This window comes from Dermacentor andersoni, chromosome 2 (genome assembly GCF_023375885.2).
Source record: "Dermacentor andersoni chromosome 2, qqDerAnde1_hic_scaffold, whole genome shotgun sequence".
In the NCBI taxonomy this organism is placed as follows: Eukaryota; Metazoa; Arthropoda; class Arachnida; order Ixodida; family Ixodidae; genus Dermacentor; species Dermacentor andersoni.
In genome coordinates this window covers 162,465,296-162,486,370 of record NC_092815.1, presented here as the reverse complement: position 1 = coordinate 162,486,370, position 21,075 = coordinate 162,465,296, and the positions used below count along the sequence as shown (strand labels likewise).

At 42.2% G+C, this 21,075-nt stretch overlaps 2 protein-coding genes across 5 annotated transcripts in view; one reads left to right on the top strand and one right to left on the bottom strand.

Moving 5' to 3' along the window:
* LOC126540515 (neural cell adhesion molecule 2-like) overlaps nt 1-21,075 on the bottom strand; it is a 309,792-nt gene that overhangs the window by 85,955 nt on the left and 202,762 nt on the right. The window lies entirely within an intron of this gene.
* LOC126540516 (uncharacterized) lies at nt 2,487-13,390 on the top strand. Of its 3 annotated transcripts, none has more exons than XM_050187330.3 (5): nt 2,487-2,523; nt 3,279-3,369; nt 7,496-7,681; nt 9,487-9,648; nt 13,288-13,390. In XM_050187330.3, exons 1-4 carry the CDS (start codon nt 2,519-2,521, stop codon nt 9,562-9,564), a joined length of 360 nt encoding a protein of 119 aa, XP_050043287.1. In that variant the 5' UTR covers nt 2,487-2,518; the 3' UTR covers nt 9,565-9,648; nt 13,288-13,390. The 3 variants fall into 3 exon arrangements, with proteins under 3 accessions (XP_050043287.1, XP_050043286.1, XP_072142684.1); XM_050187329.3 differs by having other exon boundaries at nt 13,285-13,390; XM_072286583.1 differs by lacking the exon at nt 9,487-9,648 and having other exon boundaries at nt 13,285-13,390.

Sequence of the window (21,075 nt, the reverse complement as noted above, 5' to 3'; positions counted from 1 at the left end):
GAACGGCACTAGATGAAGAGTGATATATTCCTTTTTCTGAGAGCTGCTTCTGTCACCATTCGCTGTATTCATGATCAATTCGGAGGATGGAGGAGAGGCAAACTGCAATGTACGTAATCTCATTTCTCCCGTTGCTCACAGCAGTGCAAAAGAACAATCTCATAGGGTTTAAATTTACACAGGGGCTGAAATAACCTCCTTGATTGAGTGATTCACACGATGTTAATATTGATCGAAAGTGTAACCAACTGTCTAACAAAGCAAATACCATCCAGGATCCCTATCAGTCTATATTTATTCTTCGCGTACACTGTAAAAAATTTCCGTAATTATACGGAGGATTTCCGTCATTATACGGAGAACTGCAGGGTAAAAATACGGAAACTATGTCATATTTCAAAAATACGGCAAAATCTGCCGTTAATATACGGAAAGTGCTCTCCGTTTTCAGCTTTACGGACATTTTCACTGTAATCATATGTACGGCTATACACTGTTTTGGACGAAACAGACAGAATTCCGTATTTTTGTTATGCGAACATCCGTATTATTGTGAGAAAACTTAAGCTGTCTGAATGAGCGCTCGTACTCGTAAAGTTTCAGCCAACAATATTTTATTGAACACGCAAACTGTACGCATTATGAAGATGCGTACAAAATGTGAGAGCTAGCCTTCTACCAAAAGCTGCAATAACAGATCGTATAAATATATATATACGCATCTTCTATTGCGGTCGCAGTTTGCCGCGCATATGGGCCTCGCTGATCATATGCGCAAATATATGCGTGTTCTCGCAATGTTCTCAAATTAAGCGCTTTGTAGTTAATAGTTGTAGTTTAAGCGAACGAAGAGCCGTGGACATACGTGCATACGTAAACAAGCTTGCAGCATTCAGGTGCTGGTGCACTGGGAATGACATTGGTGCTCTGTATACGCCAAAAATTGTGTGCACTCTAAATCAGTACCGAAACGCAGGGAGTGGTATAATGACCTTAACGGCATTTACATTTTGCAGCAAATGGTCTCGAAGGGGGCTGGCGGCCTATAGATCCAAGTACAACGGTCGGGTGAAATTTTCGAATGCGGCAAGCAATTAACCCAAGTGTCAAAGGGCATTGCTGAACTGCAATGTAGTTGGTTTAACTCATTCCCATAATATTTACATAATATCTCGCCTCTGACAATAACTGCCCATTCATTGAGACAAATCGATTACGCATAATCTTCACTGTTCATGTGTTAATTCCTGCGATAAGATGTAATCGCAAAGATTTGGCGCTTCATCTTGAACCAAGACCGGTAAGCGCGCTCGTTATTGTACGGTAGAATAAAGAACGCGAACATGCACCGACATGTGTGTAAACTACTGGAAGGTGACTGAAGATGAAGGACCTATTACCGTGCTAGTACTGTGTGTACTGTCAAAAAGAAGAAAAAAATAATACGGAAAGAAAGAATGCCCAGTGCCGAGATGTAACGATTCAAGCTTTATTTCTTTTTGACCTAGAATGCAACACCATTACTTCCATGTGCTTTATATATGGGTAATGTTATGACACAACTCATTATTTACCCGTTCATTACATGCACCAACCAGCCCAAATTATCGCTATACTAGAGATTATGGACGCATCGCAGTGCATTGCTTTGCACTTCATTGCAGCACAGGGGTTAGCTATCCCCAGTAGCGAACGCTTTGGTTGACCTCCCTGCCTTTCTGCTTCTTGCATTCTCTCTCCCTTTGTATAAAACGCACTAACTTGTGGGAGAGAAAGTGTTCTCTTTTAGAATTCAATTAATTGTCAAGCAATTATATTGCAGTTCCAGTAACTGTATCGACCGGGTCCCGGTCGAAGGAACCAACAGCAGGCGTTTCAAGACAACAGTGAACTGTTATGTTTATTGCGCTGGGCATTTTATACCAGAGCGAGGGAAAGGGGGTAGTGGAAATAGAGGGCAAGGAAAGGCACGTGTCGTTCCAGCGTGCCAAGATAGCTTGTGCTCGTTGAACTGATACGATACAGTAACTAGAGCACAAATGCGAAAACGAAACCGATTGTGTTCTCCGCGTTCACAGAGTGCGGCACCAGGGGGCAGCGAGCGCTGCGCGTCCGTTAGGAGTGGCCGACGGAGCTGCACATGTGTAGTCAGCCGGACTTTTTCGTGTCGCATTGTAAAAGTTGTTAATTTGCCGTAAATATCTCTTGATTTGTACTCAAGAGTGAAGCAAGACTCCAAGGAAGAGAGATTGACGCATCGGGAGCGAAGAACAGAAACGATGGATGGTTACGCTGCTTGGGTCTCGGCACGTTCGAATTGGCAATGTTCCGAATTTGTCGCTGTGTTTTGTACGCTTGTGCGCTCGTCATTTGCCGTCATCGCGCGGAGATATTTGCGCTGGATGTCTTTCACTTCGTGTACAAAACTCTGCACGTTGCGGCATCGAAGAAGTTGTCCTGTGTTTGGGTGCACGTCTCAACGGGTGTTCAACAGTCTACGCGCACTCATAACTTGCTCATGAGGTAAGCCCATTTTAATCTTATTTGGTTTGCATAACGTAGGTGTTAAAGTGATGTGTGGTAAGCCGGTGTCGCGAACAGAAATGTTGTTTCAAAAGACCACTATGCAACGTCTTAGGGCAAAACTGACGCATGAATGGGGAAAGGGATCACCCTATCTTTTCAGATCGATTCCAGTCGTAGCGCGATCGGCTCGATCGCAATTTCCGTGAGGTACTTCTAACCTTTTGCTCACTCGTGTTAAAAGCGTAGAATAAAACTCCGTTCAGTTGCGCACTTGTATTGACGCTTGTATTGGCTTGAGAGCATACTGTATCCGATACAAGAACTTCTGTTAAAATACGGAAATAAACGTTCGAGGCAATAGCAGTCGCTCACTACCTGTGATCGTTACTTTCTTGCTTGGGTGCACGTTTTAATTGTGACCAGAAAAAAAAAGTTCTTTCCTCTGGCTGCTCTGCTGTGTTTCCTCGGTGCAACTTTTTGCAGTGCAGCAAGACGTGTTGCTTCGAATGATGTCTGGGCAGTCAAGGCATTCGTGTCAGTAAGCAAGCAGTAAACGGGGTATCAGTGCGAAAAAAATTGGACATACAAGAGAAACGAATGGTATCAACATTGACTGTTTTATTTTACGAATAATTCAGTTGTATTACTAAAGCGGAGAGTGGATGGATATGCATGAAAGTCAGATTGTATTGATACTCAGCAAAAACAAGGTAACTTATCATTACTAATCAATCCTTTTCTTTTACTGAAAGGCAAGTTGCTGTTGTGCTGGAGCTGAGAAGAGGTCTGCTGCCTGCAATGGGTCCATCTCTCTCAAGTTATCGCAGTATTGTAGCTCTCAAAGTGAGTGGATTTTTTTTTTCTCTTAGCTATTTGCCACCTGAATTATGGCTGCCACCTGAATCAAGCTGTGTAGGTGATCACTGTTAGTGACGTTGGAGTGCTGGTGGACAAGCACTCCTTTATGATTGCAACGCATATGACAGAGTGTAGCTGTGGCAGTATGCGAAGGTGTTAATCTATAAGCCAAATTAGGTTCTTTGAGGTAATATGTTAATATATTGATGACATTGGATTGTGGTCTAGCAGGCAAAAATGCTAAACAAGGAGAAGTAATTTTAATTTGCACTTGGTAAGATGTTCAAGCAAAGGCTGTTACACATGAAATGGGACATTTGTTTATGTCTTCTACAATGCTGCAGTCCTGAATAGCTTCAGAGTTTAGTGATACCACTATAATTTATCTGTAAAGCATGCAGCACAGTTTAGCATTGGGGGAGGCTGGCATCAACAGGCGTCTACTTACTTAGTTAGTTAAATGGGGTTTAATGGCGCAAAAGCGGCTAAGGATATGCTGCGCCAAACATTAGGTGTTTTAAAATCCAGTTAATGAAGGAAAAGGCTTTGTTAATAATCTATATTTTATGTAAAAATCCAGTGTCGTCTAGAAATTTACGAACGTCACATAATGGGACTAGCGGATCATCACCTCAAATTAGAGCAGGGTGTAAAGGTATGTGTAGTTGATATAATTTGTGCAAAAGTGTTCGTCTGTGTGTTTCAGTCTGCGTACATGTGAGTAATATGTGCATAACTGTTTGTGGCTGTTGACATTTCTCGCATGTTGGTGTGTCTTCTTTCGTAAGTAATTGTGTGAGGTGTGTGTGCCCAATGCGTAGTCGGCATAAAACTACATTGATGAACCGCTCCTGATGGTAGCATGACTTCCACTCGCCAACTATGGTTTTCGTGAGATGTAGTTTGTTGTCAGCACAATGGTCCCATTCGCGTTGCCATTTCGCCGTTAAGGCTTTTCTAATCGCGCGGATGCTACCTTTGTATGGAAGTGTTGTGTTTGTTATCTCTTTGTTCGCTGCCATCGATGCATATCTATCGGCTGCTTCGTTACCCGGTATCCCAACATGACTTGGTACCCAGCAGAAGTGGATTGATCTCCCATATTTGTTAAGTGCGACCATGTTTAGTATGTCCCCTAACAGGGGTTCACACTCAAATTTTAGGTTTAGAGCCTTCAGTGTACTTAAGGAATCAGTGTAAATGACTGTTTTTGTGCTTGCCAGTGATAATCTTTTTCACTACAACCCATACAGTGTAAACTTCAGCAGTGAAAACAGAGGCATGTTTTGGTAGACGAATACTTCTTTCCCAATTTTCTGTTACGGCCCCTACACCCACGTGTTGTTTTGTTTTGGACCCATCAGTGTAGAATTGCATGTGATTTTGATATTGGTCCTGAAGAGCACGGAATTCTTGTATAATGTGGTCGTGAGGAGTGTCTCTTTTCCTTAAATGTGTTAATGTCCAGTCGCACAACTGCGTGAAATCGTACCACGGGGCCAACCGTTCTGGTTTCTTGGCAACCTGGAGGACTTCGTGGGGAATTTCATAATCCCGACACTATTGCTCATACTGCAGTACAAGTGGCCTAAACATGTTTGGTTTATTTCTGTAGTGTAAGCGTGAGTTGCACTGTGTGACGATGTTGTAGCATATGTGTTGCGGTGATGACTTGAATTCTGAGTACGTAAAGAAATGTGAGGAATGCTCTGCGCTGCTGTAATGAGGGTTCGTTACATTCAACATATAAACTTTGAATAGGTGACGTCTACTTACTGTGAAGTTCAATTGAGGTGTTACTGTTAGGGTGACTATATATAATTTATGGTTTAATTCTAATCTTGTATGAGGCAGACATAGTTTACCCACTTGGTTAAACAATAGAGATGTAATATCTATGTATACAAGTATTACCCATTCATTTATGCCATTTGGACAATGGCAGAAATGCATGGGCAATACTTGTGTACATAGACATTACATCACTATTGTTTAACCAAGTGGTGCCCCTGCATGCTAAATTTTACAGGGCTATTATTAAGTAATGTCAACTTTTGTTGTAACATTAAGGCACCTTTTATATTATTACAGATTACCACCATTGTGTACCATCATAGTGTGATATTTACACTAAATGTATTTGACTTTGCTATAAAACCCTGCACAGTGGTGCATCATGAAATTTTTTTCTGTAGTTTCTGGCCTCAGAATGCACTTCACGTTATATTCTTGTTTGCAACAAAACTATAATGCAGGTTTCTCTCCTTATATTTTGTGGCACTTCAAGCTGCGGCGAGCTAAACCACTGGGCAGCAATACTGGAATCGCTACTGCGTGTGGAGCTGTCTTCAAACACACACAAGGAATACATAATTGCTTTTTTAGCGCAAAACAATGGACACAAGAAAGACGACAGAACAAGGCGCTACTCTCAACTGACATCACTTTATTGCTTCCCTCCTTTGTAGACAGCAGAATCTAGAAGAACATGCGCTGTGAACACCATGTGCAGGAACCACCAACATCTGATCGCAAGAGCACACTCATACGACAGAATCCAAAAAAACCATATTGAGCACTGTACAAGGTTAAGGAAAGCACACTAATGCACTGTGACCCCAATGACTGTATGAAGAAAGCTTCCGATAACTCTCTGGCGGTGGTATCACCGCTCTTTTTCAAAATCGTAGTATCACGAAACATTGCGAACATAAGCGATCCATACCAACAGGCACAGGTTCCCATTTGGCTCAACATTGTAAAATATGGAAGTGCAAAGCCATCTTTCGTGATACTATGATTTTGAAAAAGTGCTGTGATACCACCGCCCGAGAGTTATCGGAAGCTTTCTTCATACAGTCTTTGGGGTCACAGTGCATTAGTGTGCCTTCTTTAACCTTGTGCGGTGCTCAATATGGTTTTTTGGATCCCGTCGCATGAGTGCGCTCTTGTGATCGGTTGTTGGTGGTCCCTGCACATGGTGCTCACTGCACATGTTCTTCTAGATTCTACTATCTATAAAGGAGTGACGCAATAAAGTGATGTCAGTTGAGAGTAGCGCCTTGTGCTGGTCGTCTTTCTTGTGTCCATTGTTTTGCGCTAAACAAAGTATTTATGGAATCGCACCAACTAGCCCGCCAATGCATTGTGTTGAACGCAAAGAAATGCTGCTTTGCCTTCTTTGACTGTGTTGCGGGCACTTCTGAAGTACTGTCTGTCCAATAACCTTGGTGGCATGGAAGTGCCATCCACTTCTATGCGTTGCTTTCTGTTTCATTGTGGCATCACATCACATTATATTCATAATGTGTATGTATTTTTTCTAAGAGACCCATATTCCTGTCCTTGTGTTATATTTGCTGTCGCATTATTTATGTGCAAATGACCAGTGCTCCAAGTTCCATTTTATCGCAAAGTAAACTACTGGTACCTAAACAGTTCTGTATATCAGAAAACCAAAGCCGAACTGCCGAACACTATCAAGCAGCAGCCTTAGTACAGTGTCAAGTAGTCAGATTTTATTGGTTATGCAGAGGCGCACAGCGTACCTCTTTATTACTTGCTGAACAATTAAGCTGTGTGAAAACTGAGTATTTATGTAGCTTCAACCACATGCTATTGGCCATTGTTCCTGCCCTCAGTAAATGTGGAAGATTATCATGGCATTTCTTTTTCTAACTCTTTTTCCTTATTACAGTGGGATTACTGCATGTGTAAGTAGGAAACGGATCACATAGGCAATCAAAAGCCAACGATGTGTAAACTTGGAACATTGATTGTACAGTTTGATGACCCAGAATAAGTAGAAATACACCATAAATGATTGACGATTAACTTTTACTTGACACAGGGCTAGAGCATACAGTAAGCATACTGTATGCTCATACGGTGTCACATCAATTTAAATTTTAGTGTAGCTTTACAGTGTACGCTTCTATTGTTGCATTCTGTCAGAGGGATGGTAATGTTTCGCGTGTCTAGCAACTAGACTGTCTATATACAGTAGTAAAAATGTGCGAACTGTATTTTTTAATGATTTGATAGAATGTGTAGAACAATAAAGCCATACAATCAACGCACAGTGATGTGACTTTCTCTGCACATGTTGCAGGTTCAAAAAAGTATGGTGGAAGCTGTTGCCAAGGTTCCGACCAGAAAAGACAGCCAGTATAAAAGGGTCCACACCACTGATCTCTACTACAGGGCATGGACAGCACATCGAGCACCCTCGACTGAAGCCAACCTTGTCCCGGAAGTTGGTGCTTCACAACTTTGCGGCAGCACTTCGTTTGCACGGGTGTGTGGCATTTCTTCCCCTAACATGCCTGCCCGATGTGCCATAAACTACCCAAGCAGTGTTTCGAGGTGTCCAGAATTTTTCCATTGCAGTGTCTACAGTGTAGCTAACATAAGTGGCGTGCAATGGAAACACTGGTAAATGAGAAAAAACTTGATGTAAGAGAACACTATCGTATACGGGTTCAGATTGTCATAAAAGCGCTTACCAGACATGTAGAGACCTCCTAAAATGTGAAAAACCACAAAGAAAAGTTTTTCGGCAGCAATATTATCTGATCGCACGCACTAGTTAGTCCACCATATGCCCTGCTCCCAGGACAAGCGCCTGCATGACACCGCATTTCCACTGGCTTCACCTGCATCCGGTGCGGTGTGCTGCATCCAGCAAAACATTAGAAATCACTGGTGCACAGTGTTTTCTGTCCCCTTTCTCGACACCTACTGAACACATGGTAAACTGTTTCCAAAGCAAAAAAATAGAGGGAAAGGGCTCTGAACACATTGCACTTTAAAGTGGCTGGTACTGGGTAACGCAAGTATTGTGGCATAGTAGATTTGCACCAGGCAACCTGTGCGCCCAAAAAGGCTGCTGTTTACTTGCAAATGGCCAACGTATTGTGAGCATGTTGAAGTTCTTTTTTTATTCTCATCGCTTATTTAGCTAGTGGAGACAGCTTTCACAACTGGAGAAGAAGCCTTGGAAGAATGAAACACTTCACAAAACCAGCTTCAATATATCGTGTCTGTATCACAATTTCATGGCTGCATGAGTGAACCTTCTGGTTAACATGTAAGAGTGTTCATGATGCATTATCAACTTTATTTACAGGTCAACCCTATCTTGAGATTTAAGCTGATGTTGCGTTTAGAGAAATTATGGCCGAGAGCCAGCTTTTGAGAATACAGATTGAGCTCGACAGATTAAACGCCAGAACAAGTCGTTGAGGATTTCAGATCAAGAATCTTTAAAGGCCAGTTCATTTAGTGGTGTTAATATTCTGCTCAAAGTTGTTGATTGTTACGTTCGTATGGTGCCCAAGCATTGCGGTAACAACTTCACTTGGAGTACATAGCAAGGGTGTATTCGACGTAAGCTGCTGGCTTTTTTCTGTGTTTTCAAAAACTTGTTTCTTGTTCAGTTTAAATTTTCAAATTTTGCATTGTTTATTAGGTGTTGTGTTCTGTTTCCTTTTCCTGCAGCTTCTTAGTTAAACATCTGAATAGTGAACACAACTTGACCTTTTGCTTGATTTTCTAGATTACCGCCCTCGATGCAAAACAATTTCACTTCAAAACTGCTTGTACCGTACTGAAAGAATAACTTGAAGCAGCCATAGCCACCAATAACACGCAAGAGATCATTATGAAAATTGTAATATTGTTTTTTGATCTACAGGGTGTCTTAACTATCGTGCACCAAGATTTAGAAATATGTAAATGCGATGTAACTAGACAAAATGAAGGTAATGTTGTTTGCCGTTGCTTGGAGATACTCTGATTATATTTTGCATTCTGCCTAATGACATAATTCTTAATTAGTTAATAAATATCAAATAATTAAATGAAATGCGTCAATGAAAAGTTGTAGAGCAATATGAAAGCCTCCTTATACACTTTTTTGTTACTGTTAATCATTGTGTGCCACATAAAAGTGTTTTTCCAAGGAATAAGCGTGCGAATACACATAAAGTGTCTTGAGTGGCCAGTCATGTGTCAGTTTTGTGGTGCAAAGCCACGAATACACCTTAAATGGGTTCTTTTAAGAAAAAGACTTGGCTCAGAAAATTATCCTTCTTTATGCAGCCTGTGGAGACAAGGTTTCTTAGACATGGCCATGGCCCTCAAGGAAGATGCCGAGGCCACAGGCAGTTCCTCCAGTGACCGTGAAAAGGTCCCCTGGGGCACAAGTCTAATTTGGCACCCCTACCTTTCTCCTGCAGCTTTTCTGTCTACTTAGCTAACCAGGTGGTTCAATGATGGCAAAGGGAAAAAAGAATCAACAGCTTCAAACGTAGAACATGCTCAAGCTCAACGCATTTTTGGTGTGAAGTTTTTCCCTTATTTATCAAAAAACGGGTAATAAGTATATGATATGGTCTTCATACAGACACCTCTTTCCCACAGAGAATTAGCAGTAAAAAAAGCAGCTTATGAAGGCTTGAATATAAGCTAGGATGATGTGGCATAGATAGGATAATGATTATGAATGTTTCTGGTAAAGGTAGTGGTAGTAGAGTGAATAATCAGTCTATATATAGATTAAAAGACATTTCGTTCCAATGCCAGAATTTCAAATCATCCCAAATAATTCTTGCGTTTGATCGTCTATGCGCATTGAGTGACAGTGCTTCTTGATGCTTGCTTCTTGCTGACATCATTCTTATGCTGCATAATTCACCTGTTTAAACTCCCTATTTCTCCCGTTCAAGCAACTTTACATTCATCATAACATACCTTGTAGATGAGTTCCAGACTTGCTGATGAGATTAGGGGGCGGCGTGCACCCCAGGCTTAGATATGCATTCAAGAGCCTAATATCTTGCAAATGTTATAAATACTCCTGCTAAGCAAGTTCTTGGTGTCATACAAGCTTATTTGCGAGTACGAATTTGCCTAAATTTAGAAAACAGTCAATCTAAAACATGTCAAGCAATATCGCTGAGAGTACACACACATTCCAACGGAACTAAATACAAATAAATATAGCACCAAATGCAGAATCATTGGCATGATGCCATTCTTTCAGTGGAATAAAATCTGTCCTGCGTTGTAAATCTGGAATCCTTTATAATCCAGACTACTAAATGCCTCATGAGGGTTGTGACGTAAAATATGCGTGTATTTATTCCTCGTTTTTTTACTTAAGACCCGATAATGCTTAAACAGCAGTGAAAGAACTGAGATCACGGTACTTAATACTTTATATTGCTCCAGAAATCCGTTTTTCTGCCGATCGCAGCATTTGACACTAACAATTTTTGACAGAAAATGTGAGACAGAAGGCACATAACACTTAAGGTGGTGCTATTCACTTTGATTGTTTGGGAACAAAACTCATAATGTACATGTTATGGCCCTACGTGTGATTGCCTTTGAACAACAAAAAGGTAGGGGGTTTGCGTTTTGCAAAACTGCATGGAGGGTTTTACTGTGTGCAATTAAAATTAGAAACCTTCACAGCTGATACTAAATGCATTCTCCACAGCTTTAGGTTATACAGGTGCACTACTTTACACAGAACACACTCTTTTACCTCATCACTCCACACTCTTAGGCAAAGTTACACCCTTTGGAGTAGCCCTTCTGCCACACAGTGATAATCGTCATCTGCCTTGTTGCGTTTCCTTTCTTTAACGCTGCGAGCCCTGTACTTTCCAGTAACGAACGGCATGCGCGTTATCAGCATGATAGCATTCCCGAAAGGAAAGTAGCGGGCGTGGCGTTTTAAAGAAAGGAAACACATCAAGGCAGATAATGATTTATGTTGTGTGGCAGAAGGGGCACTCCAAAGGGTGTAACTGCCTAAGAGTGCAGGTGGTGATTCAGATTCTTCAAAGGTGTTTCATTGTATGGGATGGCACATCGCTCTTCACTTATTTGCAGAATATTGCATTCCAATTGTGTCATAGATGAATCCATTAGAGAGCTTTAACTTGCCCTAAATTTATTACAGCTCTGTACTGGTAAACTGGCAGCAGCTTGCAGTGCTTGTGGAAAAACAATTGTAACTGCCATATTATATGTAACTGCTAGTGCAGAGGCATCGGCAGCAGCAATGGTTAGGGTACACTTGTTTCTTCTGTTCTGGGGTATGCATCCTCCACGAGAAAGTAGTTTTTTTCGTCTTCCTCTTCTACCACATTGAAATGTGAAATGGGGTGTAATTTGTAGGGTATACTCTTGCATAAACTTCATGAGCATTTATTCTTGTCTGTGCCACAGATCATTGTTGCTACCACTATAAAAGCAGTTTACAGCACCCGTAGGGAACAATCTGTGAATCTTTAACGAACAGTAAGGATAATGAATAATCGAATAATTTTTAGTAATTTTCAACAAATTTAGCACTCTTTGCTTTCCACTGTGGTGTTTTTCAAACTGTAATGTTGGCACAAGGTTTGTCTGCAGGATGTCATTTTGTGTGAATGAGTGCACTTGTGCGCATAACACCTCATCGTCAACATTCTGCTGCACAGAATGTCATTAGCTTTCGTATGCATTGGTCACTATCGGCTGCTCCTTTGTTAGTTGGAATGTAGCATTTATGTAAAGCACATTTGATATTCTAACAAAAAGCATTGTGCCCTCTTATCTTCTAATTCTCCTACTTGATGCCTAGTGCTATAATAGCATGGTTGACACCATGAGAGTCAGTGTGGTGTATAATTGTGTCTGGTGGGGTGGGGGGTGTACATTAACTTAAGCAACTTTTCCAGACGACTTGAATCAATATTGTGGAATGCTGGTTTTTTTTTTCAATCACTGTTACCAAGTTTCACTTTGGTTGTGGCAACAAGTTTAATGTAGTTCGCTAGCACTCCTGCCAACACATATAATGTGCAGGCATCTGTGTTGAAAAAAAGACCAGCTAATGGTTTGTGAGGAGCTAAGGTCCATTTAGACCATTAAATTTTGAGCTTACACCGGTGGAAATAACTGGTGAATGAAAGCACACCCAGGAGAACTGACCATAATATTTTCTTTCAATATAATAATGCTGAAGCTTTGAACTGCATATGAACTGACTTGTTTAAAAAATGACCCATTTCCTTGTTCAAGTAAGACAAAGGTTCCACAGGAAGACAGAAACTTGAAGCCGTCAACAGCAGCATGAATATAAACAGCGCTCGACGTTTTGCAATCTTGCACCTGGTTATCATATTGTCCATCCCATTTTTTTCCACAGGCTGTTCCTTACTGTTTTATGGTCATACCCAGTTTAATTTTAATGTCCCTATTTTTTAATATTTCGTTAATATATCTTTTCTTCATCGGCTTTTAACAAAATATATATTCGTAATGTGCCTTCATTTACCATTTACAGTGATCTTAACCAGATGCATCTTGATACAAAATTTATTTTCCTTAATTCTTCGTTTTTCTTTTCCAAAAGTGCAAACTGTTTATCTTGATACCTATTTTGTCTTCTCGGAAGATTAGGTCTACTGGATTAATGACTGCTTACATGTGTACATCATTTTCTGTTTTGGTCACCCCTACTCTTTGCAAGAACTGACAGTAGTGCTCATACCCGCTCCATCACAATCACCACTGCTAAGCACACCCTTCCTTCCTTTATTTTAACACTTTGGCTTCTCTTGACCTATTATATGCACCAGTTTCTTCTCCCCCAATGAGGCTAGGGGTCACTGAGCTATGCACAATCCAAAACAACACAGCCAAGGAAAACATTTGCTACCCTAATGACAAGCACCTATGTCGAAATGTTGGCTATAACAACATCCCTTGTTCCAACAATGTTGGTCTACTTACATGTTTTTCTAACACAGAAGTTACTGCTTTGTCGTGTTCTGTGATTATACTTTTTTGCCGCTTTCTTTAGGATGGATATTCACGAATACTATTTGTTTCTCCTAACAGCAGCAAGTTTATCCTTGCAAGCATTTTGGGTCAAGAACAACTTTCACCAGGAAGAAGTGCAAGACGAGTGATTGAAGAAAATAAAGTTGCTTCTGTGATCTAAGAACTTCAGGACTGAAATGTTGCACCTTTGTGTATATATGCTATGCAGTGCATTCATATCACAAAGTGCAAAGTGTTTTTTCTCTGCAGCCATGTCAGTGTGTTGGCAAGACAATTTTCTCAATGGTGACCTGCTGCTTTGTCTATGAGCTGCCTTCATGACATTTGCATTAAAGGCGATATACTATCGTGGACAAAAGTACCCTGGAAGTGCGAGCGTTGACCAAATTCCATTTCTGTTCAAGACCGCTGAAAACAGTGGGTTACGTATGCACATTCTGAACGCAGATGGTAGCACGGCTGATCCCAGCAAATAGTGCACCATAAGATTCGGTCGACTCTCGCACGTCCTGGGCAATTTTGTCCCCGATGGCACATTCTTCGAACAATGGATATGCTCTGCAAGATGAAATACGGGAAGCACCTGTACTTTAACGGATATAGTACAGATTTAGCATACGGAGTCTTTCGTTTTCTGAATACGGCAAGCACCTGTATTTTAGCGGTTATAGTACAAATTCAGCATACAGTGTGTTCCGTTTTCTGAATACGAGAAGCACCGTACTTTAACGGTTATAGTACAGATTCAGAATACAGAGTCTTCCGTTTTCTAGATACAGAAGCACTCGTATCTTGTATTACGGTCTCTCTTTTACAGTTGTCCGTTCTACGGAAATGACCGTTCTTAATTTACGGAAGAGTGTTCGGTCACAAATTACCAGCAAATTTTCTGTAAAGTAAGGAAAATTTTTTTCACAGTGTACTGTAGTACCCGTGTTACTCTGTGCACAACTAGTGAGCCCGGACAGACGTTTCCACTGGCTATCCGCTTCAGAATTAAGAAACACTCGTGCACGCCCGAGCATTCATTTGCTTGCACAGACGTGTTCTTCCTTTTTGTCGAGTTTACGGGCAAATTGCCAAGCGGAGGACAATTATTTGTAACTATGCCAGTCTCAACCCACTAACAGTGTCGCAGCAATAAACAGAAATGCTTAGCATCGCGAAAGTGCTTGATGCATTATTTAGGTCAAGTCCCACTTAGCAGCCCTTATTAACTCGGGTGTTCGTCCCACAAAATTTAATATTGCGGAGATGAAGACAGCTACCATGCTCCAATGCTGCTAAGGGTGTCTAAACGGCAGACCTCATCCAAATTCCCCGTACTGTTTTATGAAAATGAAAGCAGGCCTACGTCTTTAGAGACATCTGAAAAATACGCAAAACCGAAAATGAAGCTATACGAGCCATACACAGTACAACCTATGGAATGAAAGCTCGGGAGAGCGAACAGACGGCGAAAGAGAGACAGTATTAACTCGATTGACGAAGGTCGGTCAAAGTTTCCGTCGCGGTCATAGGACTCTTCGGGTTTCAAGCTGTATGCCGAAACAATTCATCGCCATTCCAGATTTTTACGCAAGTCACGTGCACGGCCCCTGCTGACCCAGTTACAGAGTACAACGCCACTGGCCGTGTTCACCATTGCGTTACTTCACCGTGGGGCGTTTTCATGGGATGTGTCCAGACGGCTGGTTGCTCTGCTTTATTCTGCTTGCTCAGAGCAAAATGATTCCTTGTCTTCACGCTGACGTGCGCTTGTTTCTGCATTATGCCTTGACCGGGTATGCAGCCCTGTTTGTTTTCTAAACGGCCCAATCCACAGCTCCATTATACCTCCGTCACCGAAGAAAGCTAAAAAAAGACAGGAACGAGAAACAGCGCTAACGGCTTGTACTTTTTGTCTGTCGCCCATTTCTCGCATCACTGCGCTCGATATAAAGGAAAATTGACACCCACTATTGCGTGAAAATAAAAGCTCTTTCACTACAGGTAACCAGAGGTCCTCGCACATCAGCATTTCTGCTGCTTCATCCCCGGACCTCGACAAAGTTAATTACGCATAATACCGGTCACATTTTTTGTTGCTGCTGTCGCTTTTCAGCTAACGGGGTAAAAAACATCAATTGTATTGATCGTGGAGAAAACTTCCAAGAAGCAATGTTACAGCTTTAGCCTTACGTGACACGGTTACTTAAATAAACCGTCGTAAGTATTTCCTTCGGTAATATCATGAACGTACTTGTATTGGAACCAAAGTGAAATTGTTTAAAGTGACGATAACGGACAATTAAGGTGATGTAATTTTCTTCGTAAATCCATAAGAAAGGGGACACCAAAGACTTGAAAAATTATAGACTGATCAGCTTACTGTCCGTTGCCTACAAAGTATATACTAAGGTAATTGCAAATAGAATAAGGAACACCTTACACTTCCGTCAACCAAAGGACCAGGCAGGATTCCGTCAAGGCTACTGAACAATAGACCATATTCACACTATCAATCAGGTGATAGAGAAATGTGCGGAATATAACCAACCCTTATATATAGCTTTCATTGATTACGAGAAAGCGTTTGATTCATTCGAAACCTCAGCAGTCATGAAGGCATTACGGAATTAGGGTGTAGACGAGCCGTGTGTAAAAATACTGAAAGGTATCTACAGCGGCTCCTCAGCTGCGGTAGTCCTCCAAAACGAAAGCAACAAAATCCCAATAAAGAAAGGCGTCGGGCAGGGAGATACAATCTCTCCAATGCTATTCACAGCGTGTTTACAACAGGTATTCAGAGACATGGATTGGGAAGAATTGGGGATAAAAGTTAATGGAGAATACCTTAGTAACTTGGGATTCGCTGATGATATTGCCTTGCTTAATACCTCAGGGGACCAATTGCAATGCATGCTCAGTGACCTGGAGAGGCAAAGCAGAAGGGTGGGTCTAAAAATTAGTCTGCAGAAAACTAAAGTTTTGTTTAACAGTCTCGGAAGAGAACAGCAGTTTACGATAGGTAGCGAGGCACTGGAAGTGGTAAGGCAATACATCGACTTAGGCCAGGTAGTGACGGCGGATCCGGATCATGAGACTGAAATAAGCAGAAGAATAAGAATGGGCTGGAGAGCGTTTGGCAAGCATTCTCACATCATGAACAGCAGGTAGCCATTATCCCTCAAGAGAAAAAAGTATAACAGATGTGTCTTACCAGTAATCACCTATGGGGCAGAAACCTGGAGGCTTAGGAAAAGGGTTCTACTTAAATTGAGGACGACGCAACGAGCTGTGGAAAGAACGATAGGTGTAGCGTTAGGGGATAAGAAAAGAGCAGATTGGGTGAGGGAGGAAAAGCCAGTTAATGACATCTTATTTGAAATCACGAAAAAGAAATGGGCATGGGCAGGACATGTAATGAGGAGAGAAGACAACCGATGGTCATTAGGGGTTACAAACTGGATTCCAAGGGAACGGAAGCGTAGCAGGGGACGGGAGAAAGTTAGGTGGGCGGATGAAATTAAGAAGTTTGCAGGGACAACATGGCCCAAATTAGTACATGACTGGGGTAGTTGAAGTATGGGAGAGACTTTTGCCCTGCAATGGGCGTAACCAGGCTGATGAGGATGATGATGATGATGGTCTGATCAGCCTTGCATCGGATAACAGCTATCACTTATCTTGTTTCCAGGCGTTAAACTGTAAATATTTTTTATCCAGTCGCCAACGCACAGATGAGCTGCTCAATCACCCATTTGTTATCTGTTCTCGGTCATCTGAAAACATTGCATCCTCTCGGAAATAGAGACCTAAGTTATAAGGAGCGCCGGACAGATTCTTTACCGCCACATATTTATCAGCAGACTAATCCACCCTCTGCAACTTCACGATGTTAAAGCAAAGGATTCTTTGTCTCTTCTCTTCATGTGGTGGGTGCTAGCTGCTGGCTGTTGCTCTCGTTCCGATAACGTACAAGTCGGGCGCACTGGTTATTCGTGCAATATGCATTAATTTTAGCATTGCTTCCTTTGCGGTATCTCTCGAACCCCTTTCACAATTTCCGCCAGTTTGTTCACTGCCTTGGGTCACCTTGGGTCACTAGGTATATGTGCCGGCTTCTTTCTTGCCAAGCAGACAACATGAGCTTCTTGGTGAGAGTCCATATATATAGCTTTCAGGTGGGTGCCCTGCGGACTAGTAGACAACTTTGGTCACTCGGTATTCACTATTGGGTGTGTGTGCTCGAACAGACAAGCTTGGGCACTGCATGCGTGATGCAGGTACGTGCACATTCTTGGCCAATCCTCCAGAAGGGGTGTGCCAAAGTGACACGAGAAGAATGTAACCTCAAATGTAATAAAATATTAGTGCCCCATTCGAAATAGACGCCGCCGCTCGGCTGAGAGGCATCACAACGCTGTTGGAGCCACGATACTAAAGTACTACGCAGTTTCAATTGGGGTGCAGTGATTACAATTTAAACTGGGCCGCCGTTACCTTCCGCATTGTGGTTGGCAGCGATATTACCACTTCGTGTGTCTGCGGTGGCAATACGGTGTGCCGCTACATTTTTTAAATGTCAGTCGCCTTAACGTCGCCGTTGATCGTGATATTGGTTCTGCCGGAATATCTTTTTCCACTGGTTATCTGTACTAGTATGCTACTTGGGCCACTGGGTATTTCTAACAGGTAATGTGCGACTGGGTATGTTTCGGAACGGACAACTAGGCAGACTGGGTATGTGCAGGTGGGGTTGTGTCATTTGGATATATTTACCTATAGACAACTTTGGTCACTGTGTATGTGCAACTGGGCATTTTTTATTGATTACGTTTCCAAATAGACAACATGAGCTTCTAGGTATGTGCAACTGGGCGTATGCTAATCGGTATGTTTCCAAGTGGAGAACATGGGCCACTTGTTATTTGGTACTGGGTAGGTTCCTGAGTGGCCCTTTAGAAGAATAGAAAAAGGGACAAAGTTGGCGATAAAGTCGCATGGTCGAGAAATAAATAAAGGGGAAACATTTAAGCTGAGCATGCGCGGAGTTACAGAGAAGTGCAGAAGAGAGCAGCAGAAGCTGCCGGGTATGCAGAAGGAAGTCAATTAAACAAAACGGAACCAGACGACTCACTGAGCGAGAAGGATTCGGCTACGTAGAAAAGAAGATGGAGTAGTGACGTCAAAACGTTTAGTTAACGATTAGAGATAAATGGTCGCTTATCAGCGATTCATACATATTCACGCGATCTGCCAATTTATTTAGACACTCTATAAAATGCAGCGATGTACTTTGTGCAGACTTTTGATTCTGAAACTAGGCTGTTTCAAGACATGGTGTCTTAACTGCCCAATCAGACTGAATAATCACACCACTTCTAAGCATCAAATCTATTTACAGGCATAAAGCAAATTTTCTATTACCCCTCATCAGTTTTAAGCTGCCACAAGTTGCCTTGCCCTCATTTCTTTTTATCTGTATCCACCTTGGTAGTGTATAAGCTTTGGCTCTGCGCTGCTAAGCCTCAGGGCGAGGGATCGAATCCTGACCACGGCGGCCTCGTTTCGACGGGGGCGAAATGCAAAAGAGCCCCTGAACCGTGCATTAGGTTCACATTACCAACTCCAGGTGGAGAAAATTATTTCGTAGTCCCCCACTACGGCGTGTCTCATAATCATATCGTTGTTTTGGCACGTAAATCCACGGCATTTATAGTCTTTCATTTTTTCGATTTCATTCATTTGCGATATTTCGAAGTAATATTTCACTGTACATCTCCTATTTGAGATGAGATTGCATATGTTATGCTCATATTACTGTTCATTCAATAGTATAAGGGCAACAATGGACTTTAGCCAGCCAAGGGAACAGGCTGGTTTCAAGAAGGGATGCTCTACAATGGATCACATCCGTGCCAATAATCAGGTAACCGAGCAATCCGCACAATACAATCAGCCTCTCGATATGCTTTTCATAGATTACGAAAAGGCATTTGATTCAGTAGAGATACCAGCAGTCATAAAGGTATTACGTGATCAAGGATTACAGACCGCTAACGTAAATGTCTTGTAAAACGTCTACAGAGATTCCACAGCTACCTTACACTTGAAAAGTAGGAATACGCCTATAAAGAAAGGGTTCAGACAGGGAGACACAAAATCTCCAATGATATATTCACTGCGGGCTTGGAAGAAGTATTCAAGCTATTAAACCAGGAAGTCTTAGAAGTAAGGATCGGCGGCGAATATCTCAGCCACCTTCGCTTTACAGATGACATTGTTATATTCAACGACACTGCAGACGAATTACAACAAATGATTGAGGACCTTAACAGAGATAATGTAAGAGTGGGATTGAAGATTAATATGCACGGGACAAAGATAATGATCAATAGCTGGGCAAGAGAACAGGAGTTCAGGATCACCAGTAATTCTCTAGAGTCTGTGAAGGAGTCCGTTTACCTAGCTCAATTAATTACAGGGAACCCTGATCATGAGAAGGAAATTTATAGAAGAATAAAAATGGGTTAGATCGCAGACGGCAGACATTGTCAGCTCCCAACTGGACGCTTACCACTAACATTGAAAAGGAAGGTGTACAATCAGTGCATTTTACCGGTGCTGATATATGGGGCAGAGACATGGAGACTGCGAAAGAAGCTTGAGAACAAGTTAAGAACCACGCAAAGAGCGATGGAACGAAGAATGCTAGGCATAACGTTGAGAAACAGAAAGAGAGCGGTTTCTATCAGGGAGGAAACTGGTGTAGTTTATATTCTTATTGACATCAAGAAAAAAAAATGGAGCTGGGCAGGTCATGTAATGCGCAGGTTAGATAACCTTGGACCATTAGGGTTACATAATGGGTACCGAGAGAAGGGAAGCGCAGTCGAGGCCGTCAGAAGACTAGGTGTGGCACTGAAATTAGGAAATTCGCGAGCGCTATTTGGAATCACTATACGCAAGACACGGTTTATTAGACATCGCAGAGAGAGGCTTTCGTGCTGCAGTGGACATAAAATAGACTGTTGACTGTTCTATGTCTGGCAAGGACAAGTCTTCTTTCAAACAAGTCCGCACTCCACTGAGGTTTACCTACATCCGCCTGTCATCCTCGAGTTCCTTCAAAACTAATAGCGCTTGTGGTTATTCATGACCTAGTCGCAGCACCACACTGAGGAAAATACGTATGCCTATGGTGCCATTGACAATCAGCACGTTGCTGAAAGGCTATCTACGAGAATTCCCTGCTTTCCACAGAGCGCAATTTGACCTCAACCTTGAAGCGCATCTGACATATTGTGTCACAGCGGCTCTTATGCCGAAGTCCTGTCAGCCGGAAGCATCGCGTTATAAAGCCAGACAGACATGACGTCCTTCGCGAGACTGGCAATGGGAGCACACCCCAAATACCTAATGCAAGCACTCTCCTATAGAAATGAAATCCCACACAAAGAAAACGACATTTATTCACTTCTCCGCGATGGAGATCTATGTTCCTTTTTACGATGCTGCCATGACTGAAAACCGCTTCCTCGAGCTCCTCGAGTCCTCAGCGTCCCGGTGTCACGCATATGGAGAACGTGAAGGCAAGAAAAAAAAAAAGAACAGCCCGAAGTCTGCGTAAATTGTAACCTCGGATGTGCTCAAGGCCCTTCCCTGGCATCTGTTCCTTTCGCGAGACTCAGTGACCACTTCAAATAACTAAGGTGACGTGTATGGCTGATCTTGTGTGCGGCCTTTGTGCACGATGAGGTGCTTCGCATTCGGATGGCCGAGAGAGAATTTATCTGCAAGCGTGGCACAAAATTCGCACCAGTAGATTACGCTAACCAGCTAATATGCCACTGACCAGACAGA